This window comes from Rhinoderma darwinii, chromosome 2, assembly GCF_050947455.1.
Source record: "Rhinoderma darwinii isolate aRhiDar2 chromosome 2, aRhiDar2.hap1, whole genome shotgun sequence".
NCBI classification, from domain to species: domain Eukaryota; kingdom Metazoa; phylum Chordata; class Amphibia; order Anura; family Rhinodermatidae; genus Rhinoderma; species Rhinoderma darwinii.
The window spans coordinates 9,730,644-9,757,658 of NC_134688.1; the positions used below are offsets into that span (position 1 = coordinate 9,730,644).

The 27,015-nt window shown below is 41.5% G+C and overlaps 1 protein-coding gene across 1 annotated transcript; it reads left to right on the forward strand.

Annotated features, from left to right (window-relative positions):
• Positions 1-396: 396 nt before the first annotated feature.
• On the forward strand, positions 397-27,015 carry LOC142741994 (kelch-like protein 35). Its single transcript, XM_075851332.1, has 7 exons — positions 397-658; positions 10,051-10,941; positions 19,644-19,828; positions 20,719-20,837; positions 21,246-21,434; positions 23,038-23,226; positions 24,498-27,015. Exons 1-7 carry the CDS (start codon positions 399-401, stop codon positions 24,684-24,686), a joined length of 2,022 nt encoding a protein of 673 aa, XP_075707447.1. The 5' UTR covers positions 397-398; the 3' UTR covers positions 24,687-27,015.

The window sequence follows — 27,015 nt, forward strand, 5'->3', positions numbered from 1 at the left end:
CTGTGGTCCCCGGAAGGGTGGTGGATGTGGTCCCCGGGAGGGTGGTGGAGCCCCGGGAGGGTGGTGGATGTGGTCCCCGGGAGGGTGGTGGATGTGGTCCCCGGGAGGGTGGTGGATGTGGTCCCTGGGAGGGTGCTGGATGTAGTCCCCGGAAGGGTGCTGTATGTGGTCCTTGGGAGGGTGGTGGATGTGGTCCCCGGGAGGGTGGTGGATGTGGTCCCCGGGAGGGTGGTGGATGTGGTCCCCGGGAGGGTGGTGGATGTGGTCCCCGGGAGGGTGGTGGATGTGGTCCCCGGGAGGGTGGTGGATCCTCGGGAGGGTGGTGGATGTGGTCCCCGGGAGGGTGCTGTATGTGGTCCTCGGGAGGGTGGTGGATGTGGTCCCCGGGAGGGTGGTGGATGTGGTCCCCGGGAGGGTGGTGGAGCCCTCTGTCCTTTGTATGGAGCAGTCTCCTCCTTCTCTGCTCACAGCTGAGGCAGCAGAGCATTTCACCCAGCACTGGAGGAAGAGTCTGCAGAGAGATCTCAGGTCCCACCTCCTGCCCGGTCTGTACATATAGCAGAGCTGACACAACAGCTGCACCGGAGCGCTGTACAGGGGTCATGCCAGAGACCGAGCGCCCCCCGGAGACCGAGCGCCCCCGGGCCGCCCCCGCCAGGTAATGACATCGTGTCTTTGTCTCAGCAGCCGGAGAGATGATTGTGTCCTCCCCAGTGATACCCGGAGCAGCCCCGTCATATTACACCTGTCCTGTCCATGATATATGAGTGTGTGTGTGTGTGTGTGTGTGTGTGTGTATATTTGTGTGTGTGTGTGTGTGTGTGTGTGTGTGTGTGTGTGTGTGTGTGTGTGTGTGTGTGTATATGTATTTGTGTGTGTGTGTGTGTGTGTATATGTATTTGTGTATACTGTATGTATTACTGAATTTCATAGTTGGATACATTTATCTATATATTCAGGGACTGTTGACAATGGTTAACCCAGATGTAAACACAGAAATAGTGTGATAATTTGTATCTAATCCTATCATGTGTGATACTGTCTGCTGAGCTGTGTATCTAATCCTATCATGTGTGATACTGTCTGCTGAGCTGTGTATCTAATCCTATCATGTGTGACACTGTCTGCTGAGCTGCTGTATCTAATCCTATCGTGTGATACTGTCTGCTGAGCCATGTATCTAATCCTATCATGTGTGATACTGTCTGCTGAGCTGTGTATCTAATCCTATCATGTGTGATACTGTCTGCTGAGCTGTGTATCTAATCCTATCATGTGTGATACTGTCTGCTGAGCTGTGTATCTAATCCTATCATGTGTGACACTGTCTGCTGAGCTGCTGTATCTAATCCTATCGTGTGATACTGTCTGCTGAGCCATGTATCTAATCCTATCATGTGTGATACTGTCTGCTGAGCTGTGTATCTAATCCTATCATGTGTGATACTGTCTGCTGAGCTGTGTATCTAATCCTATCATGTGTGATACTGTCTGCTGAGCCGTGTATCTAATCCTAGCATGTGTGATACTGTGTGCAGAGCTGTGTATCTAATCCTATCATGTGTGATACTGTCTGCTGAGCTGTGTATCTAATCCTATCATGTGTGATACTGTCTGCTGAGCTGTGTATCTAATCCTATCATGTGTGACACTGTCTGCTGAGCTGCTGTATCTAATCCTATCATGTGTGATACTGTCTGCTGAGCCATGTATCTAATCCTATTATGTGTGATACTGTCTGCTGAGCTGTGTATCTAATCCTATCATGTGTGATACTGTCTGCTGAGCTGTGTATCTAATCCTATCATGTGTGATACTGTCTGCTGAGCCGTGTATCTAATCCTATCATGTGTGATACTGTGTGCAGAGCTGTGTATCTAATCCTATCATGTGTGATACTGTCTGCTGAGCTGTGTATCTAATCCTATCATGTGTGATACTGTCTGCTGAGCTGTGTATCTAATCCTATCATGTGTGATACTGTGCAGAGCTGTGTATCTAATCCTATCATGTGTGATACTGTCTGCTGAGCTGTGTATCTAATCCTATCATGTGTGATACTGTCTGCTGAGCTGTGTATCTAATCCTATCATGTGTGATACTGTGTGCAGAGCTGTGTATCTAATCCTATCATGTGGGATACTGTCTGCTGAGCTGTGTATCTAATCCTATCATGTGGGATACTGTCTGCTGAGCTGTGTATCTAATCCTATCATGTGGGAAACTGTCTGCTGAGCTGTGTATCTAATCCTATCATGTGTGATACTGTCTGCTGAGCCGTGTATCTAATCCTAGCATTTGTGATACTGTGTGCAGAGCTGTGTATCTAATCCTATCATGTGTGATACTGTCTGCTGAGCTGTGTATCTAATCCTATCATGTGTGATACTGTGTGCAGAGCTGTGTATCTAATCCTATCATGTGTGATACTGTCTGCTGAGCTGTGTATCTAATACTATCATGTGTGATACTGTGTGCAGAGCTGTGTATCTAATCCTATCATGTGTGATACTGTCTGCTGAGCTGTGTATCTAATCCTATCATGTGTGATACTGTCTGCTGAGCTGTGTATCTAATCCTATCATGTGTGATACTGTGCAGAGCTGTGTATCTAATCCTATCATGTGTGATACTGTCTGCTGAGCTGTGTATCTAATCCTATCATGTGTGATACTGTCTGCTGAGCTGTGTATCTAATCCTATCATGTGTTATACTGTCTGCTGAGCTGTGTATCTAATCCTATCATGTGTGATACTGTGTGCAGAGCTGTGTATCTAATCCTATCATGTGGGATACTGTCTGCTGAGCTGTGTATCTAATCTTATCATGTGGGATACTGTCTGCTGAGCTGTGTATCTAATCCTATCATGTGGGAAACTGTCTGCTGAGCTGTGTATCTAATCCTATCATGTGGGATACTGTCTTATGAGCTGTGTATCTATTCCTATCATGTGTGATACTGCCTGCTGAGCTGTGTATCTAATCCTATCATGTGTGATACTGTCTGCTGAGCTGTGTATCTAATCCTATCATGTGTGATACTGTCTGCTGAGCTGTGTATCTAATCCTATCATGTGTGATACTGTCTGCTGAGCTGTGTATCTAATCCTATCATGTGGGATACTGTCTGCTGAGCTGTGTATCTAATCCTATCATGTGGGATACTGTATGCTGAGCTGTGTATCTAATCCTGTCATGGGTGATACTGTCTGCTGAGCCTTATATCTAATCCTATCATGTGTGATACTGTCTGCTGAGCTGTGTATCTAATCCTATCATGTGTGATACTGTGTGCAGAGCTGTGTATCTAATCCTATCATGTGTGATACTGTCTGCTGAGCTGTGTATCTAATCCTATCATGTGTGATACTGTCTACAGAGCTGTGTATCTAATCCTATAATGTGGGATACTGTCTGCTGAGCTGTGTATCTAAGCCTATCATGTGTGATACTGTCTGCTGAGCTGTGTATCTAATCCTATCATGTGTGATTCTGTCTACAGAGCTGTGTATCTAATCCTATAATGTGGGATACTGTCTGCTGAGCAGTGTATCTAAGCCTATCATGTGTGATACTGTCTGCTGAGTTGTGTATCTAATCCTATCATGTGTGATACTGTCTACTGAGACACTGTATCTAATCCTATTATGTGTGATACTGTCTGCTGTGCCGTGTATCTAATCCTATCATGTGTGATACTGTGTGCTGAGCTGTGTATCTAATCCTATCATGTGTGATACTGTCTGCTGAGCCACTGTATCTAATCCTATCATGTGTGATACTGTCTGCTGAGCTGTGTATCTAATCCTATCATGTGTGATACTGTCTGCTGAGCTGTGTATCTAATCCTATCATGTGTGATACTGTCTGCTGAGCTGTGTATCTAATCCTATCATGTGTGATACTGTCTGCTGAGCTGTGTATCTAATCCTATCATGTGTGATACTGTCTGCTGAGCTGTGTATCTAATCCTATCATGTGTGATACTGTCTGCTGAGCTGTGTATCTAATCCTATCATGTGTGATACTGTGTGCTGAGCTGTATATCTAATCCTATCATGTGTGATACTGTCTGCTGAGCTGTGTATCTAATCCTATCATGTGTGATACTGTCTGCTGAGCCGTGTATCTAATCCTATCATGTGTGATACTGTCTGCTGAGCTGTGTATCTAATCCTATCATGTGTGATACTGTCTGCTGAGCTGTGTATCTAATCCTATCATGTGTGATACTGTCTGCTGAGCTGTGTATCTAATCCTATCATGTGTGATACTGTCTGCTGAGCTGTGTATCTAATCCTATCATGTGTGATACTGTCTGCTGAGCTGTGTATCTAATCCTATCATGTGTGATACTGTGTGCTGAGCTGTATATCTAATCCTATCATGTGTGATACTGTCTGCTGAGCTGTGTATCTAATCCTATCATGTGTGATACTGTCTGCTGAGCCGTGTATCTAATCCTATCATGTGTGATACTGTCTGCTGAGCTGTGTATCTAATCCTATCATGTGTGATACTGTCTGCTGAGCCACTGTATCTAATCCTATCATGTGTGATACTGTCTGCTGAGCTGTGTATCTAATCCTATCATGTGTGATACTGTCTGCTGAGCTGTGTATCTAATCCTATGATGTGTGATACTGTCTGCTGAGCTGTGTATCTAATCCTATCATGTGTGATACTGTCTGCTGAGCTGTGTATCTAATCCTATCATGTGTGATACTGTCTACAGAGCTGTGTATCTAATCCTATAATGTGGGATACTGTCTGCTGAGCTGTGTATCTAAGCCTATCATGTGTGATACTGTCTGCTGAGCTGTGTATCTAATCCTATCATGTGTGATTCTGTCTACAGAGCTGTGTATCTAATCCTATAATGTGGGATACTGTCTGCTGAGCAGTGTATCTAAGCCTATCATGTGTGATACTGTCTGCTGAGTTGTGTATCTAATCCTATCATGTGTGATACTGTCTACTGAGACACTGTATCTAATCCTATTATGTGTGATACTGTCTGCTGTGCCGTGTATCTAATCCTATCATGTGTGATACTGTCTGCTGAGCTGTGTATCTAATCCTATCATGTGTGATACTGTCTGCTGAGCCACTGTATCTAATCCTATCATGTGTGATACTGTCTGCTGAGCTGTGTATCTAATCCTATCATGTGTGATACTGTCTGCTGAGCTGCGTATCTAACCCTATCATGTGTGATACTGTCTGCTGAGCTGTGTATCTAATCCTATCATGTGTGATACTGTGTGCTGAGCTGTATATCTAATCCTATCATGTGTGATACTGTCTGCTGAGCTGTGTATCTAATCCTATCATGTGTGATACTGTCTGCTGAGCTGTGTATCTAATCCTATCATGTGTGATACTGTGTGCTGAGCTGTGTATCTAATCCTATCATGTGTGATACTGTCTGCTGAGCCACTGTATCTAATCCTATCATGTGTGATACTGTCTGCTGAGCTGTGTATCTAATCCTATCATGTGTGATACTGTCTGCTGAGCTGTGTATCTAATCCTATCATGTGTGATACTGTCTGCTGAGCTGTGTATCTAATCCTATCATGTGTGATACTGTCTGCTGAGCTGTGTATCTAATCCTATCATGTGTGATACTGTCTGCTGAGCTGTGTATCTAATCCTATCATGTGTGATACTGTCTGCTGAGCTGTGTATCTAATCCTATCATGTGTGATACTGTGTGCTGAGCTGTATATCTAATCCTATCATGTGTGATACTGTCTGCTGAGCTGTGTATCTAATCCTATCATGTGTGATACTGTCTGCTGAGCCGTGTATCTAATCCTATCATGTGTGATACTGTCTGCTGAGCTGTGTATCTAATCCTATCATGTGTGATACTGTCTGCTGAGCTGTGTATCTAATCCTATCATGTGTGATACTGTCTGCTGAGCTGTGTATCTAATCCTATCATGTGTGATACCGTCTGCTGAGCTGTGTATCTAATCCTATCATGTGTGATACTGTCTGCTGAGCTGTGTATCTAATCCTATCATGTGTGATACTGTGTGCTGAGCTGTATATCTAATCCTATCATGTGTGATACTGTCTGCTGAGCTGTGTATCTAATCCTATCATGTGTGATACTGTCTGCTGAGCCGTGTATCTAATCCTATCATGTGTGATACTGTCTGCTGAGCTGTGTATCTAATCCTATCATGTGTGATACTGTCTGCTGAGCCACTGTATCTAATCCTATCATGTGTGATACTGTCTGCTGAGCTGTGTATCTAATCCTATCATGTGTGATACTGTCTGCTGAGCTGTGTATCTAATCCTATGATGTGTGATACTGTCTGCTGAGCTGTGTATCTAATCCTATCATGTGTGATACTGTCTGCTGAGCTGTGTATCTAATCCTATGATGTGTGATACAGTATTAGAGAACCCTATATTACCCTAATCTCCATTTCTGGTCAGATCATGAGTTATTTTTTCCTGTGTGGCCTCCTTTGTCCTGGCAGCAGATCTGGAGGACTATAACCCGTTGCTGTCTGGGTCCATATATACAGCTATAAATATGAACTACAGGTATAAGGAGACCAATGGTTTACATGTGGCATTCCGATGGTTAACCCACAGCATATTAATCTATCAATAGGAACCTCAGCAGGACTACAGGGCAACTTTGGCTCCATCCAAAGACGGCTGTTTCGCGTTCATCGCAGTCATGTTACCGAACTGGGCCACGTTGCGACCCGCAATTTGTGCAGCATGACACGCGACCGTATAGCCCTCTGAGATGTCCACCTCTGAACACTATCTACCACATTACATACAAATTGGTTCCAATGGTCCTTTTGGAAACAGTCAGCAAGCTTGTTGTCAAATACTCACCTAACAGCTGGGCTCCTATAATGCGGGGGGAGGGGCGGTAGTTAGTTTTTGCTACATCACATGACTGTACGGTGTCTGGTGTAAAGTGAACAGTTCACAGAATTCAAATCAATGGAACAAACTCTCTGCAGCTACTGAACAAGCAGGGGCTGCCGGGAGATTTCAGCTCTGAAGAGAAATCTACTGTTTAAGTATGAAACAGATGGCACATTCAGCTCTGCTACATGTGTTATATGGGTAGACAAGCTTCTATGTTGAGATATCCATGAGAATTCTTGTATGTTGCCACGTGGCTATAAAAATATTGGGGGTTGTTACCTCTACATGAACTCAGAAAAAAACATTTCCCTCTTTCGGCAGCGGAGACAACACGATGTCTCGTTTCATAACCTAAGAAAGACACAACTTCCCCTCTTGGCCTTTTCTCAGCAACATCTTAAACCACATGTGTCTGAAATGAAATTGTGTGTTTGACAGACGACATTTCTGGGAAGAAAAACGCACAAAGTTGTATCCGCGGAGATCAATGTGAAGGAGTAAGAACAACAACGGTAACAATCGCTGCACAGCGCAGCGGAAGATGTTGCTGCTATATAAGACATAGAAGAAATAGGCGCTAAAATACGAATTATATCCGGATACATTGTTACAAAATAAAGTAACATAAAACACAAAATAAATAAATACATGTGCAATAAATAAATAAATAATACATGTAAAACAAAAACCACACATGTGAACACTAAAACAAGACATAAATAATGGAGGAACATTGGCTCAGTATAAGGGCACGTTCAGACGTGGCGGAATTGCAGTGGAAAACAGCCCCTGATTTTTAGCCGTTTCTTATGCATCAAGCGTTTATTTGTGGCCGTTTTTGTAGCTGTTTTTCTAATGAGACCATGAAAAACGGCTCAAGAAGTGACCTGCACTTCTTTCTACGGGGCATTTTTTTACACACCGTTTTTACAAACGGCCGCGTAAAAAAACGCCCCGTCAGAACGAAACGCCGCTTTTCCCATTGAAATCGTTGGGCAGATGTTTAGAGGCGTTTGGCCTCCGTTTTTTAGCTGTTTTTCAGGGCATTTACGACCCTGAAAAACGGCTGAAAATAGGCTGTGTGAACATATCCTGAAGCATCGGAATAAATAAACAAATTACCGACGAAAATCAATACATCACCATCAGAAAAACACAAAGAAACATAAAAAATGTTCTGTGTTGTCTTTGGGGTTTATCTGATAGGAGAGGCCAGTCACAGACCCTCTACTGGACAGAAGACCCTTTAGGAGTGCAGGACAGGGCTGGATTAAGGGGTTTTACAAGCTGGGTAATTGCCCAGTGTTTCAATCTCCTAAGGGCTCCCCTGAGGATGGAACCAACAGGAGCAACTGCATTTACTATTGACCCCTTCATTACCCTAGACCACCAGGGAATGTAATTTGTATCCTTTTACTGCCTTAGACCACCAGAGAATATAAAATGTATCCTTTCACCACTCTAAACCAATAGGGAATCTCATTTGTATCCTTTTGCTACGCTAGACCACCAGGGAATGTACAATGTTTCCTTTCACTACTCTAGACCACCAGGGAACGTACAATGTTTCCTTTCACTACTCTAGACCACCAGGGAAAGTAAAATGTATCATTCCACTACCCTAGACCACCAGGGAATGTACAATGTTTCCTTTCACTGTAATAGCCCACCAGGGAAAGTAAAATTAATCATTCCACTACCCTAGACCACCAGGGAATGTACAATGTTTCCTTTCACTACTCTAGACCACCAGGGAAAGTAATATGAATCATTCCACTACCCTAGACCACCAGGGAATGTACAATGTTTCCTTTCACTACTCTAGACCACCAGGGATTTTGAGTTTGCTTTTCTATGAATCTGGCCTTTTCCTTACTCCACCTCATGGCTGGAGTTCATACAGATCAATATTTTGCTCCTAAAATGGTGTACGTCATTTTATGGCTCCTCTTTCTCTCGAAATTTCAGAATTATCAAGGTAGAAAGTGTCAAAAACACATAATATATCAGGACCGCGCTGTTCTTCATTTTTGGCGCTTAGTAAATCTCCCCCGTTATTTTTATCCTGTCGTTGATAGTCGCCGTGTTCTATTGCGGAGCCTTTTCGTTGGCCTCCAACTGTAGTTTTAATAGTGGCCATTAAAGAGCGGAGATGTTCCCCCTTTAGGCCCCTGATTGTTTTGCCCTTATTAACCCTTACAGGGCTCTTCATCAAACCAGACGTGGCGGGGGATTGTGGGTAGGAGCAGCGGAGCATGAAATGATATCATCAGTCGCACTGCCCGGTCACCTGAGAGTAAATCCTCCTTATTGATTTTCGGATAAACATGGTGTAAACTTCTACACATTCACACGAGCATATCAGATTCACGCACGCGAAAAACGCGCGTGAATCTGGTCGTGAGCGTTGCGTTATTCATCAGTGTGCTTTGCGAGTGGCATGTGTTTTTCATGCGCTCGCAAAGCACATCTATTTTTTCAATTGCGCAAGTCCAGGATGTGTGACCGTGTGCGGTGCGCGATTTTCACGCACCCATTGACTTCAATGGGCTCTTGCTGCGTGCAAACTCACGCATGTTTGAACGGCGCAGCACACGGACGTTCTTCACGTTCTTGTGAATGGGCCCTAACTTCCGTCTTCTCTCCTGGCATTGTCCCCTCTGAGCCTCTGTAGCTAGTGAGGTAAGTCAACATTCTCTCGCGAAAAACGGTCGAAAATAAGCCGTGTGAACATATCCTAAAAGTTGCCGGACACATAATAATTGGTGGGAGGTCTATGATGACATCGTTCTTTTTATCCAATGGAAAGACAAATTTCTTTCATTTATTGTACATACAGTGAATCGGAGAGTCTGCTGAGAGATTTGGAGGTCCGAAGACCTCAGGAGAAGTGCTGGAGCCCTCTTATTCTAGCAAATTGTGAGGGTCACAGACCCCCCCCCCACCAATGACATCTTCTGGCATGTCTCAATAACATGTCAGATGATGTTCAGAGGTGAACCTTCCCTTTAAGGACATAGGCCTGGAAGGAAACTAGTGATGAGACCAAGCATGTTGTCCTAGGCCGATCCTTTTCCCCAAGAACGCTAATTCAGGAATGAGTTCCTCTCTAATGCTTTTTATATTGTTTGATTCAGGTTTCAAAAAGTCACGAATGAGGAAATGGAATATAAGACCTTCCGTCTCGAAAACTCAATTCAAGAACCACGGACAAACCAAGTTCAAGCGAGGTCATGTGGTGGGGCATGTCATGCCAAGGAGATCCTACAGAACTTAAACATTTGCAGACAAAGTGGAATTTTTACAGATGTTGTTCTCCTCATAGAAGATCAGATGTTTCCCTGTCATCGAGGGGTCTTGTCTGCCAATAGTTCTTATTTCAGAGCCATGTTTGGTGGTAAACTCAAGGAGAGCAATCTTAGTGTTGTGAAAATTGAGAAAATCTCAGCTCGAATTATGGGTATTCTACTGGATTTCATGTACGGTGGTAGTCCTATGATAGAAGAAGACAATGTAGAGGACATCTTGCAAGCTTCGGACCTGCTCCATATCATCAGTCTACGAGAAGAGTGCGTGAAGTTTCTTGACGGCCAACTTGACCCGTCCAACTGCGTAGGCATCATGAAGTTTGCAGATATGTTGTCCATCACTTCATTGACTGAGAAAAGTAAGAAGCTGATGTTGGAAGGTTTTGAGGAGGTCTCCTGCCATGAGGAGTTCTTGGAGTTGACCAAAGAGGAACTGATTGAGTATTTGTCGAATGATGACCTAGTGGTGGCCAAGGAAGAAATTGTCTATGAAGCCGTCATGAGGTGGGTGAAGGAAAATAAAATCAAAGGAAGAGAAGCTCTGAAGGATCTTCTGGAACATGTAAGATTACCCTTAATGGATCCGGCTTATTTTCTGGAGAAGGTGGAAATGGACAAGACCATTCAAGAACGTCCTGAATGTTTCCCTCTACTTCATGAGGCTCGGAGATACCTTATTCTGGGAAATCCACTGAATTCCCTCAGAGTGAGACCACGAAGGTAATCAACAATCAATTATTATATACAATATAACGTTCTTGTGAAAGATATATCTTAATCTAATATGATATTCCATAATAGTCCCATTTTTTGTTGGGTCTTCAGGTCCCTAGATGGAGCATCCATGATTTCTGTGATTATATCTTTCCATCTTCTTGCTGGTCATCCTCCTCTTCTTCATTTTCTTCGAGTTTCTTCAGCCATATAAGTATTTTGTCCTGGATCATCTCATATGTCTAGAATAAGATAAAGCTTCAGTCTGGACATTTGTGGTTCCACCTTCGACTTCATTTGGTCAAAGATCTTCTGTTCTATCATGTCGTATAGGCCAATTACTAGAAAAAGATTTCTAGATTGATATGTTGCCACATTTCATCCAGTTTTAGGAGACCTTTACGAGTAATTTACCTGAATTTAAGCCCTTCATCTTGTTGGTGGTCGTCCACATTGTTCCATTCTTCTCTTCGGAGCTTCTTGTCTTGTCCGATGATCTTGGTGTTTTCTCAGTAAATCCAGAAGAAAGTTTCTGTGTGGTCTTTCGAGTCTTAGCTGGAAGGTTGGCCATGAACTTATCACGGATTCACTGGTCTGTTTCCTTCTCTACTCATAGTCATCTAGGGCATCTTTTCCAAAACCAAAGTCAAAAGGTGCCAATACTCTTCCTGTGCCACATCCTAAAAAAAACACCAAAAAATACCATTGCCAATTTGTCCACGAATGAAAACTCCTTAAAATTTTTTAAAAGGTCATATGTCGACTGGTGCCATCGAGTTTCATGAATTTATTTGTCTTTCCCGTCCTTGGTCTTCTCACAACCTGGACAATTCTTATGATTATGCTTCAAATAGGAAGTGTTTTTGAGACCGTGTAAATCTCACTCATCTTTTACTTCTGTCATTTGTGTCCAGTTTCTTTTTCCTTCCACCTCTGCCCCTCCCCCTTTGTGTCATTAATTTATATTGAATATATAAAGCTTTAGATGAATTATACTATTAGATCATTTCTACTATTGTACAGTACTGATATACTATACATTATTATTATTTGAGCGCCGTACGGCAGTATTATCTGGGCAGTTAATGGCAGTATTATTTGAGCTCTGTATGCTGGTATTAATTGAGCACTGTATGGTGGTATTATTTGATCACTGTATGATGGTATTATTTGTGCACTGTATGGTGGTATTATTTGAGCCCTGTATGGTGGTATTTGAGCACTGTATGGTGGTATTATTTGAGCACTGTATGGGGGTATTATTTGTGCACTGTACGGTGGTATTATTTGAGCACTGTATGGTGGTATTATTTGAGCACTATATGGTGGTATTATATGAGCACTGTATGGTGGTATTATATGAGCACTGTATGGTGGTATTATTTGTGCACTGGATGTTGGTATTATTTGTGCACTGTATGGTGGTATTATTTGTGGCACTGTATGTTGGTATTATTTGAGCACTGTATGGTGGTATTATTTGAGCACTGTATGGTGGTATTATTTGAGCACTGTATGGTGGTATTATTTGAGCACTGTATGGTGGTATTATTTGTGCACTGTATGTTGGTATTATTTGAGTACTGTATGGTGGTATTATTTGTGCACTGTATGATGGTATTATTTAAGCACTGTATGTTGGTATTATTTGAGCACTGTATGATGGTATTATTTGAGCTCTGTATGATGGTATTATTTGAGTACTGTATGATGGTATTATTTGAGCTCTGTATGATGGTATTATTTGAGTACTGTATGATGGTATTATTTGAGTACTGTATGATGGTATTATTTGAGCACTGTATGATGGTATTATTTGAGAACTGTATGGTGGTATTATTTGAGCACTGTATGGTGGTATTATTTGTGCACTGTATGTTGGTATTATTTGAGCACTGTATGGTGGTATTATTTGAGCACTGTATGGTGGTATTATTTGAGCACTATATGGTGGTATTATTTGAGCACTGTATGGTGGTATTATTTGAGCACTGTATGTTGGTATTATATGAGCACCGTATGGTGGTATTATTTGAGTACTGTATGGTGGTATTATTTGTGCACTGTATGATGGTATTATTTAAGCCCTGTATGTTGGTATTATTTGAGCACTGTATGGTGGTATTATTTGTGCACTGTATGGTGGTATTATTTGTGCACTGTATGATGGTATTATTTGAGCACTGTATGGTGGTATTATTTGAGCACTGTATGGTGGTATTATTTGTGCACTGTATGTTGGTATTATTTGAGCACTGTATGGTGGTATTATTTGTGCACTGTATGGTGGTATTATTTGAGCACTGTATGTTGGTATTATTTGAGCACTGTATGTTGGTATTATTTGAGCACTGTATGGTGGTATTATTTGAGCACTGTATGGTGGTATTATTTGAGCACTGTATGGCAGTATTGAGCACTGTATGGTGTTATTATTTGAGCACTGTATGGTGGTATTATTTGAGCACTATATGGTGGTATTATTTGAGCACTATATGGTGGTATTATTTGAGCACTGTATGGTGGTATTATTTGAGCACTGTATGGTGGTATTATTTGAGCACTGTATGGTGCTATTATTTGAGCACTGTATGGTGGTATTATTTGTGCACTGTATGGTGGTATTATTTGTGCACTGTATGATGGTATTATTTGAGCACTGTATGGTGGTATTATTTGAGCACTGTATGGTGGTATTATTTGAGCACTATATGGTGGTATTATTTGAGCACTGTATGGTGGTATTATTTAAACACTGTTTGTTGGTATTATATGAGCACCGTATGGTGGTATTATTTGAGTACTGTATGGTGGTATTATTTGTGCACTGTATGATGGTATTATTTAAGCACTGTATGTTGGTATTATTTGAGTACTGTATGGTGGTATTATTTGAGCACTGTATGGTGGTATTATTTGAGCACTGTATGGTGGTATTATTTGTGCACTGTATGTTGGTATTATTTGAGTACTGTATGGTGGTATTATTTGTGCACTGTATGATGGTATTATTTAAGCACTGTATGTTGGTATTATTTGAGCACTGTATGATGGTATTATTTGAGCTCTGTATGATGGTATTATTTGAGTACTGTATGATGGTATTATTTGAGTACTGTATGATGGTATTATTTGAGCACTGTATGATGGTATTATTTGAGTACTGTATGGTGGTATTATTTGAGCACTGTATGATGGTATTATTTGAGCTCTGTATGATGGTATTATTTGAGTACTGTATGATGGTATTATTTGAGTACTGTATGATGGTATTATTTGAGCACTGTATGATGGTATTATTTGAGTACTGTATGGTGGTATTATTTGAGCACTGTATGGTGGTATTATTTGTGCACTGTATGTTGGTATTATTTGAGCACTGTATGGTGGTATTATTTGAGCACTGTATGGTGGTATTATTTGAGCACTATATGGTGGTATTATTTGAGCACTGTATGGTGGTATTATTTGAGCACTGTATGGTGGTATTATTTGAGCACTGTATGTTGGTATTATATGAGCACCGTATGGTGGTATTATTTGAGTACTGTATGGTGGTATTATTTGTGCACTGTATGATGGTATTATTTAAGCCCTGTATGTTGGTATTATTTGAGCACTGTATGGTGGTATTATTTGTGCACTGTATGGTGGTATTATTTGTGCACTGTATGATGGTATTATTTGAGCACTGTATGGTGGTATTATTTGAGCACTGTATGGTGGTATTATTTGTGCACTGTATGTTGGTATTATTTGAGCACTGTATGGTGGTATTATTTGTGCACTGTATGGTGGTATTATTTGAGCACTGTATGTTGGTATTATTTGAGCACTGTATGTTGGTATTATTTGAGCACTGTATGGTGGTATTATTTGAGCACTGTATGGTGGTATTATTTGAGCACTGTATGGTGGTATTATTTGAGCACTGTATGGCAGTATTGAGCACTGTATGGTGTTATTATTTGAGCACTGTATGGTGGTATTATTTGAGCACTATATGGTGGTATTATTTGAGCACTATATGGTGGTATTATTTGAGCACTGTATGGTGGTATTATTTGAGCACTGTATGGTGGTATTATTTGAGCACTGTATGGTGCTATTATTTGAGCACTGTATGGTGGTATTATTTGTGCACTGTATGGTGGTATTATTTGTGCACTGTATGATGGTATTATTTGAGCACTGTATGGTGGTATTATTTGAGCACTGTATGGTGGTATTATTTGAGCACTGTATGGTGGTATTATTTGAGCACTATATGGTGGTATTATTTGAGCACTGTATGGTGGTATTATTTAAACACTGTTTGTTGGTATTATATGAGCACCGTATGGTGGTATTATTTGAGTACTGTATGGTGGTATTATTTGTGCACTGTATGATGGTATTATTTAAGCACTGTATGTTGGTATTATTTGAGCACTGTATGGTGGTATTATTTGTGCACTGTATGGTGTTATTATTTGTGCACTGTATGATGGTATTATTTGAGCACTGTATGGTGGTATTATTTGAGCACTGTATGGTGGTATTATTTGAGCACTGTATGGTGGTATTATTTGTGCACTGTATGTTGGTATTATTTGAGCACTGTATGGTGGTATTATGTGTGCACTGTATGATGATATTATATGAGCAGTTAATGGCAGTATTATTTGAGCACTCTATGGTGGTATTATTTGAGCACTGTATGGTGGTATTATTTGAGCACTGAATGGTGGTATTTGAACACTGTATGTTGGTATTATTTGAGCACTGTATGTTGGTATTATTTGAGCACTGAATGTTGGTATTATTTGAGTACTGTATGGTGGTATTATATGAGCACTGTATGTTGGTATTATATGAGCACTGTATGGTGGTATTATTTGAGCACTATATGGTGGTATTATTTGAGCACTGTATGGTGGTATTATTTGAGCACTGTATGTTGGTATTATATGAGCACCGTATGGTGGTATTATTTGAGTACTGTATGGTGGTATTATTTGTGCACTGTATGATGGTATTATTTAAGCCCTGTATGTTGGTATTATTTGAGCACTGTATGGTGGTATTATTTGTGCACTGTATGGTGGTATTATTTGTGCACTGTATGATGGTATTATTTGAGCACTGTATGGTGGTATTATTTGAGCACTGTATGGTGGTATTATTTGTGCACTGTATGTTGGTATTATTTGAGCACTGTATGGTGGTATTATTTGTGCACTGTATGGTGGTATTATTTGAGCACTGTATGTTGGTATTATTTGAGCACTGTATGTTGGTATTATTTGAGCACTGTATGGTGGTATTATTTGAGCACTGTATGGTGGTATTATTTGAGCACTGTATGGCAGTATTGAGCACTGTATGGTGTTATTATTTGAGCACTGTATGGTGGTATTATTTGAGCACTATATGGTGGTATTATTTGAGCACTATATGGTGGTATTATTTGAGCACTGTATGGTGGTATTATTTGAGCACTGTATGGTGGTATTATTTGAGCACTGTATGGTGCTATTATTTGAGCACTGTATGGTGGTATTATTTGTGCACTGTATGGTGGTATTATTTGTGCACTGTATGATGGTATTATTTGAGCACTGTATGGTGGTATTATTTGAGCACTGTATGGTGGTATTATTTGAGCACTGTATGGTGGTATTATTTGAGCACTATATGGTGGTATTATTTGAGCACTGTATGGTGGTATTATTTAAACACTGTTTGTTGGTATTATATGAGCACCGTATGGTGGTATTATTTGAGTACTGTATGGTGGTATTATTTGTGCACTGTATGATGGTATTATTTAAGCACTGTATGTTGGTATTATTTGAGTACTGTATGGTGGTATTATTTGAGCACTGTATGGTGGTATTATTTGAGCACTGTATGGTGGTATTATTTGTGCACTGTATGTTGGTATTATTTGAGTACTGTATGGTGGTATTATTTGTGCACTGTATGATGGTATTATTTAAGCACTGTATGTTGGTATTATTTGAGCACTGTATGATGGTATTATTTGAGCTCTGTATGATGGTATTATTTGAGTACTGTATGATGGTATTATTTGAGTACTGTATGATGGTATTATTTGAGCACTGTATGATGGTATTATTTGAGTACTGTATGGTGGTATTATTTGAGCACTGTATGATGGTATTATTTGAGCTCTGTATGATGGTATTATTTGAGTACTGTATGATGGTATTATTTGAGTACTGTATGATGGTATTATTTGAGCACTGTATGATGGTATTATTTGAGTACTGTATGGTGGTATTATTTGAGCACTGTATGGTGGTATTATTTGTGCACTGTATGTTGGTATTATTTGAGCACTGTATGGTGGTATTATTTGAGCACTGTATGTTGGTATTATTTGAGCACTATATGGTGGTATTATTTGAGCACTGTATGGTGGTATTATTTGAGCACTGTATGGTGGTATTATTTGAGCACTGTATGTTGGTATTATATGAGCACCGTATGGTGGTATTATTTGAGTACTGTATGGTGGTATTATTTGTGCACTGTATGATGGTATTATTTAAGCCCTGTATGTTGGTATTATTTGAGCACTGTATGGTGGTATTATTTGTGCACTGTATGGTGGTATTATTTGTGCACTGTATGATGGTATTATTTGAGCACTGTATGGTGGTATTATTTGAGCACTGTATGGTGGTATTATTTGTGCACTGTATGTTGGTATTATTTGAGCACTGTATGGTGGTATTATTTGTGCACTGTATGGTGGTATTATTTGAGCACTGTATGTTGGTATTATTTGAGCACTGTATGTTGGTATTATTTGAGCACTGTATGGTGGTATTATTTGAGCACTGTATGGTGGTATTATTTGAGCACTGTATGGTGGTATTATTTGAGCACTGTATGGCAGTATTGAGCACTGTATGGTGTTATTATTTGAGCACTGTATGGTGGTATTATTTGAGCACTATATGGTGGTATTATTTGAGCACTATATGGTGGTATTATTTGAGCACTGTATGGTGGTATTATTTGAGCACTGTATGGTGGTATTATTTGAGCACTGTATGGTGCTATTATTTGAGCACTGTATGGTGGTATTATTTGTGCACTGTATGGTGGTATTATTTGTGCACTGTATGATGGTATTATTTGAGCACTGTATGGTGGTATTATTTGAGCACTGTATGGTGGTATTATTTGAGCACTGTATGGTGGTATTATTTGAGCACTATATGGTGGTATTATTTGAGCACTGTATGGTGGTATTATTTAAACACTGTTTGTTGGTATTATATGAGCACCGTATGGTGGTATTATTTGAGTACTGTATGGTGGTATTATTTGTGCACTGTATGATGGTATTATTTAAGCACTGTATGTTGGTATTATTTGAGCACTGTATGGTGGTATTATTTGTGCACTGTATGGTGTTATTATTTGTGCACTGTATGATGGTATTATTTGAGCACTGTATGGTGGTATTATTTGAGCACTGTATGGTGGTATTATTTGAGCACTGTATGGTGGTATTATTTGTGCACTGTATGTTGGTATTATTTGAGCACTGTATGGTGGTATTATGTGTGCACTGTATGATGATATTATATGAGCAGTTAATGGCAGTATTATTTGAGCACTCTATGGTGGTATTATTTGAGCACTGTATGGTGGTATTATTTGAGCACTGAATGGTGGTATTTGAACACTGTATGTTGGTATTATTTGAGCACTGTATGTTGGTATTATTTGAGCACTGAATGTTGGTATTATTTGAGTACTGTATGGTGGTATTATATGAGCACTGTATGTTGGTATTATTTGAGCACTGTATAGTGGTATTATTTGAGCACTGTATAGTGGTATTATTTGAGCACTGTATGGCAGTATTAGTTGAGTACTGTATGGGGGTATTATTTGAGCAATGTATGTTGGTATTATTTGAGCACTGTATGTTGGTATTATTTGAGCACTGTATAGTGGTATTATTTGAGCACTGTATGGTGGTATTTTTTTGAGCACTATATGGTGGTATTATTTGAGCACTGTATGGTGTTATTATTTGAGCACTGTATGGTGGTATTATTTGAGCACTGTATAGTGGTATTATTTGAGCACTGTATGGCAGTATTAGTTGAGTACTGTATGGTGGTATTATTTGGTAATTGTATGGTGGTATTATCTGAGCACTGTATGGTGGTATTTTTTTGAGCACTATATGGTGGTATTATTTGAGCACTGTATGGTGGTATTATTTGAGCACTGTATGGTGGTATTATTTCATCATTCTATGGCACTATTATTTGGGCTGTGTATTGCACTAGGAGCACTCTATGGCAACATTATGCTGACATTATATGACAGTAATATTTGGGTACTGTAAGTTAGTATTATGTGTGCATTGCATTATGGTATTATTTGAGCACTGTATTGTTGTATTATTTGCATACTATAAGGCATCATTATTTTTGGGCACAAGGCACTATTATATGGGCGCTATATGGCAATATTATTTTTATATAGTATCTTATTTATATTGTGTTCTTCAGTATAAGCTTTACTTTGCTTCCATTATTCGTCACTTCTCCCCCATTCTATTACTGTTTTATTTATTCATATGCGGATTTCGAATCTTTTTGCTTTCTGGCATTAATTTCTTTGAGGTTTTGCTGGATTTATTAATTCTTTAGTGTCGGTATAATTCATTGCAGGTTCATGAACTTGTCGGAAGTCATAGTTATCATTGGCGGTTGTGATAAAAAGGGCCTCTTAAAACTGCCCTTTACTGAATGTTACCAACCAAAGAGCGGGCAATGGATGACGCTTGCCAGTATGCCGGGCTACACTAAGTCTGAGTTTTCTTCCACCACACTGAAGAATAATATCTATATCTCAGGTAATGTACTAACTGGAAACACTGACATCCGAAGAAGAGTCTATAGATGGTTAATGGACATAATAAGTGACCTTCTGAACACGAGAAATCCTATTAATACGGTAACTCTTAGCCACAGGGGCGTAACTAGGAAAGACTGGCCCCTATAGCAAACTTTTAACTGGGCCACCCCTCCCCTAGGTGCCCCCCTTGTAGATAGTCCCCCATGTAGATAGTACCCCCTGTAGATTGTGCCATACAGCCCCCCCGTAGACAGTGCCCCCACCTCCCCCTTGTAGATAGTGCCATACAGCCCACCTGTAGATGGCAACATACAGCCCCCTCCTGTAGATAGCCCCATATAGCGGCCCCCCTCCTGTAGATAGCGCCATATAGCGACTCCCAAACAAATAAAAAAAAAAAAGTCAGCAAATTAACGCCTACAGTGTCCTTGCGTAGGCTGGAGTGATCCAGTGACGTCATCACGCCGGCCTGCGCAGTCATCCCGTCCCTGCGCCTGATTGGCTGCAGGGCGAACGTGGCCTGTAGCCTAGTAAATGGCAGAGTAGGGAGCTACCTCCCTGCTCTGCCGTAGTGTTCAATAGTATCTGCGTCCTAACGACGCAGATACTAATGAATGTGGCGTCGCTACCGCCATAGCAGCTGCTAGCGGTGCCACCGGGCATGGGTGGGCCGTGACGCGGGCCCGTAGCAGCCTCTATGGCTGCTACAGTGCTAGTTACGCCACTGCTTAGCCATGATACAAATCAGTGCTTGCCCCTATTCTTTCCCTTTGGGTCTATTGTAACTTTTCACTTGAAATGTATCTTGATCCTGATCTTACAACTTTACCTTTGCACCTACTGTAATGATATAAAATATTATCAATTATTTGCCTTTCTCTTCTCCAGGCGGTCACATTAACAGCAGTGATGTTTGGATGTTCAGTCCTCAGCTAAACTCCTGGATCAAGATCGCCCCCCTGAATAAGGGTCGCTGGAGACATAAGATGGCGGTCCTTAATGGAGAGGTAAGTCATTTGAAACCTTTTTCAGGCTCCCATTACTCACACCCCTTCATCTCTACATTTTTCAGAAATTACATAATAAATTTGGCATATGCCATGAAAACCCAAAACGTGATATGATCTAATCCTGCTCACACAGGTGCAGGGTTTGCTATAATGCGTCAGGACTCTGTCTTTTAGTCAGTCCCGTACCTTTGGTAATCAGGGTAAGGATTTTAGCTTCTGAATGTAAATAATGCTTGTTCATATTCACTGACAGCAAGCAGAGATATTGAAATTTTGAGGATTTTTAACGCAACGGTATATTAGAAAGTTGCAGCAATGTTCATGATACAATTATTTTCATAAAACTGGATGAGATGAATATTGATATATAGGAATGGCATTATAATATATAACGATGTCGTCCAGATTTACGCTGTCGGCGGATTTGACGGTCTGAAGCGGTTATCTTCGGTGGAACGCTACAACTGTTTCACTAACTCCTGGTCTCCTGTGACCCCCATGCTGGAAGCAGTGAGTTCGGCAGCAGTGGTCTCCTGCATGAACGAGTTGTATGTGATTGGCGGCGCGGTGGAGGATTATGGGAACACCAATAAGGTATTTAGTCGTTTATGTCCGAAAATACAGAGGTCAATGAACAAAACGTTCTTTGCGTCAAGAATGATAAAAAAAATTATGTAGACACAATTTTTTGGGGTGGTTTGTGCCGTATTCTCCAATAAGAAACATGCCTGATGGGAAATATGGCGCCAACTGTTCAGAAAAACGGCGGTGACCTCCATGTGATTGGTGAAACTGGAAAGCCATTTAGTATTTGAAACCGGCTCCAACACCGGGAGGTCCAAAATTCTGCTCTGTCTTTAGGCTACGTTCACACAGGGTGGATATGGATATGCTGCGTAAAAGTACACAGCGTATACGCCCTGAGCGCCACAGGGAATTCCGGCTGAAAAACCGCACCAAATTGTGGTGCTGTTTTGTGGCCGGAATGTCAGCTGCGGAAAGCTGCACGTTCTGCATACCGGCCTCCTGGGATGACGTTTCGTCCAATGTGACCGCTGCAGCCTGTGATTGGCCTGTGATTGGCTGCAGCGGTCACATGGGATGAAAAGTCATCCAATTCTGGGTAAGTATAAGTTTCTTATTTTTCTGAGTTGCGTTTTTTCGGTGGAATCCTTACTTTTCTGCCGCAAAAAAAACCACAACATCTGCTATTTGTTGCGGGTTTTACCTCCTCATTGAATTCAATGGGCAAAACGCACCGCAAAAGCAGAGATTGCGCAAAAACATTTGACACGGTGCGGATTAAAAAACCGCGCCACAGGTCAATTTCTGAGCGTTTTTTCCGCTCATCATTTACGCAGCACGTGGATGAGGTTTGCTCAAATCTCATCCGTTCTGCTGCTACTGTATTATGATGCCGATTTTTCGCAACAATATCCGTTGCGGAAAATCTTCCGTTACGCGTGAACTTAACCTTATAGCATTTATACTTGCACTTTTCTGATACATAGTTCCAAAACCTCTCCACACCAACAGAGGGAAATGATAAAAATCTGTTTTTCACTATTGTATATTCTTTACATTAAGATCAATAGTAACACAGTATACAGTGAGCTCCCCCTAGTGGTGACTGCAGGCAGACAGAATTTTATTATTTATCTCTATGTCTATGCAGGGGATTTGGCGCTCTGTAAAAATGGATCTTCAACTGTTTATTAATGCAGTCACCCTGGCGATCAGCTGATAAAGCCCAGAAGACGCTGCTGGAGTAAAAACATACCCCCTGCAGGCAAATACAGTATCACATGGCCCCCCATTCAAATGAACGGGTGACCGTGTTGCTTCCTCCAATGCGGGACCCCATTAAATGTCCTAGAAGGGTATTTGGAAACGGTTGTCCAGTTGAAGTCTGCCTTGTGACTAATAACAGTAGAGGCAACAGACAAACTAATATGAGAGTTGAACTAACATTTGGATATCAGTTCCAAAAAATACCCAATAAGATCCTCGTCATTGTAAAGGATTGGGAAAAAATGTCCAGAAACAGCGCCACATCTGACCATAGGTTGTGCATGGTACTACAGCTCAGCTCCATTAAATTTAATGTAGCTGAGCTGCAATACCACACACAACCTGTGGACAGGTGTGGCGCTGTTTTTATAAGAAAGATCATCCCATCATTTGTGACCTATTCCAGGTGCAGTGCTACGATCCAGAAGCTGACACATGGACCTATAAGACCCCGTCGCCTTTCTCCCAGAGATGCATTAATGCTGTAGAACTGGATGGCAACGTTTACGTGGTCGGTGGTCTGCTGAGCACAATCTTCAGTTACAACCCAAAGGCAGACGCGTGGAGTGAGGTGGCGTCACTGCCAGGAGCTCTGGTGAGTTTTATGTGCCAACGTATATCATTTATGACCCTAAAGAAGGAGGGCCCCATAGAAAAATCAAAACAGTGGCCCATCCGGGTATGTGTCTCACCCCATGGCACCATCCCTGAGATCGGAAGTTCTATTGAGTATGTGTAGGATCAATTCACTGTAGGTCCTCATCTAAAGGACCACCCTCCGAGTCTAGAATCTGGAATCTTGGGGTGAATTGGGGTTCAGTACCAGCCTCCTCACCCCTTATGCCCCGTGCCATCATACAACCATGCCCACGGCACCCTCTACAGCAAGTTCTCCGCTACTGCTAGATACATAGAGAGGGACTGTTGACGTATTCCCATTTTTTTTAAGTCAATACCACAAACGTGTTTCTCTTTTCTTACTTAGAAGTGACTATTCTCCAAATCCTGCCCCCCATAGATGACATTTCCCCCGTGTCAATCCCCCCCCATGTCTAATTGTCCACAATATAACATTGAGCTGCTCTATATGTAAAAGTGCCAAAATAAAACGCACCAATCAGATACCAAATAGAGGAGGGCAGAAACTGTTCTACTTTATATATATATAAATAGTGGCCTAAAAAATATTTGCCCCGTTTCTGATTCCTCCTGTTTCTATGTTTCTCATTTAAAGGGAGTCTCCTCTTTGCACAATCCCTACTTGTTAGAAGTTTCCCTTGACAATATGAAGATCACAAAGTGTCCCCCTGCTGGGACCCCCAGCGATCAGCTGTGATCTGTGGGGAAATCTGGCAGTAGGTGTTCAGTTTCCCTGCAGCGCCACCACAGGGGAAATGAAGTATTACACAGTGTCCATTCATATCAATGTGTTGTGTGTGTAATACAGGACGGGTCCTCCAGAGAGAAAGACTCTCTATGTAACCGCTCTCCACTCTGACCAAGGGATAAGGATCCTGAACAGGGGAACCCCCTCTATTACCCCAGAATTCCCTAATAGGGTGTAGGGCAATGGGTTTTCTAAACAGAACAATGGTAGTTAATTAGATAATTTGCATATTCATGTGTTAATGAGCAGGAGAAATGTAAAAAACAGGGTGGTCTGGTTATTAATATATCATAGAATTAGGTGAAAATCCATAGCTGCAGCTACCCTGCTTGTTGATGGTTTCCATCTCGACTTTTTATTCACCCCTTCCAGTCTGCTGTGGTTGTGATCCGCACAGTCGGCATATTTAGCTGTGTAAACCTGTGACATAACATTGTTGCCTTCTCCCTAATTCTTACAACCGGATTGTCTGCGTACAGGAAAGCTGCGGCGTGACCGTTTGCGGAGGTAAAATGTACATATTGGGCGGAAGAGATGAAAACGGTGAAGGAACAGAAAACGCTTTTGTGTTTGACCCCAAAACTGGGAAGGTGGATGAAGAGCCCCCTCTGCAGCGCTCCACCAGCTATCACGGCTGCGTCACCATCTTGCACCGGCCGGCAGCGTGACGCCGCAATTCCGGAAAACGACGACATTTTTGGGACCATGAACTTGATGACTGTGAACAAATGAATATTTTTGTCATTTCCTAAAGCTGGGATAGTGGATGTTGACGTAGCTGAGCTGGATATGTTTGTAGCGTGGTGTTTTATATTCTGTGTATTGTTTTGTAGATTGTTGTAGTGTCAGAACTTGTATGTTGTGAAATATTTATTATAGTCACGTGGGGGACAAATACAAGAAAATGGCGCCATGATCGCTGAGAATCGTCTTCAGGGAGAAGCGCAGCACTTTTTTTTTTTTACACATAAGCCCCGCCCTTATTTTTGGCCCCACCCCCAGAGTGTCCCTTTGACAATTCCCTATGACCCAATAAACAGTGTTTAGTCCCCCCGTAATCCTTGCCAGTGAGAGCGCGCCCTCATTAACAGTGCCAAAGTGCCCACTTAGCAGTGGAGGACCTCTATGGACGGCGTCAGAGTGCTCCCACAGTCAGGACCAATCATTATAGTGCCAGCAATAGTGCCCCCATCAACAGTGCCAAAGTTCCCCCATAAATACTGCCAGTCATAGAGTGCCATGATAAACAATGCCAGAGTAACAGTGTCAGAGGACCTTCATGGACAGTGCCAGACTAATGCCACAGAGAGTTACAGAGTGCCCCCATTACTAGTGCCGACCAGTGAGTCCCCATTAAAAGTACCAGAGTGCCCTATAGACAGTACTGGCACAACAGTGCCCAAACAATGCCAGAGTACCCCTATTACTAGTGCCAAAGTGCCCTCATTACAGTGCCAAAGTGCCCTCATTACCAGTGCCAGAGAGCCCTCATTACTAGTGCCAGAGTGATCACTGCCCTCATTACTAGTGCCAGAGTGATCACTGCCCACATTACTAGTGCCAGAGTGCCCCCATTACTAGTGCCAGAGTGCCCTCATTACTAGTGCCAGAGTGATCACTGCCCTCATTACTAGTGCCAGAGTGATCACTGCCCACATTACTAGTGCCAGAGTGATCACTGCCCACATTACTAGTGCCAGAGTGCCCCCATTACTAGCACTAGAGAAGCACCCGTTATAGTGCCAGTCAAAGAGTGCCCCTATAAACAGTACAGGTCAAAACGTGCCCCAACAAGCAATGCCAGAGTGTGCCCATTACTAGTGCCAAAGTGCCCTCATTACTAGTGCCAGAGTCCCCACTGCCCACATTACTAATGCCAGAGTGCCCCTATTACTAATGTCAGAGAATCACCCGTTATAGTGCCAGTCAGAGTGTGCCCCCATTGCTGATGTGTTTAGCTCACAGAGGATTTACTAGACTCAATACATTGGAATAAATCCTGGGTTGTGTGAGCAGGACTAGGTCAGGACAGATTTTTTAACCTCTGAATATGAACATGAATGTTCCCATTCACTGACTGCAAGCAGAGATCTTAAAATTGATGAGGAATTTAAAAAGAAAGTCTATTAAGAAGTTGCAGAAACCTTTATTATAAAATGATTGAGCTTTAATAAAATAAAATTGGACAAGCTCTTTATAATATCCCGAGGGCGAGATCCTGCATAGGGGAACCTACAAAATTAAAGGGGGTGTCCAAACTGGATAAAACCAGGTGTCATCCCATCATATCATCTTCTATATGAAGTCCCTAATGGGGCAAACTAGTGGGCACTACAAGCACAAACTGTATCCTGCGCCTGGCACCCTTCTGAAAAGGACCTATGGACAGACAACCAGCACTTTGGGTGCTGCTGACATATAGGGTGCTGTATAGAGCGCCCCAATTCTTGAACCCTTTATTAGGTAGAGGCTCTTTAAGACTAGATACGATGGAATTTCTGGTATTTTCCGTGTTCTCTCACTTTTTTATTGCGTCTTTTGTGGAAATGTCGTTTGTTTTTTCCTTTTTTTTTACTATTTTTATACGTTTGGTTAAATGTCGACCTTCCCCTCCCCCGTACAGTAATCTTTGCCCGGAGATAGAGTAATAATGTTATGTGATCTTGTGCGCGCCGCCGGGGCCGGACTGTAGGGTGTCTGGAGGATGTTCAGAGCTCAGGTTTGGAGGTCGTAGGATTAGAAGATATTTCAAGTGCCCGGGATCCAATACATAAAAAATCCTTTAATCCAGAATAAAGGGGAATTGGTCGGTGCCGGATCATCAGATGGACAGACCGGTATAGACACCAGTCTCCACTAAGTGCTCATAATATATAGGTGACTGCGTGGTTTTCCTATAGCTTTATTTATTTATGCCCCTGTTCCTCAGCTCTGCACTTATTATGTTTTCTATGGATTTTATGTGTTTTGTGACCTTGGTAAAAATCTGAAGAAAAA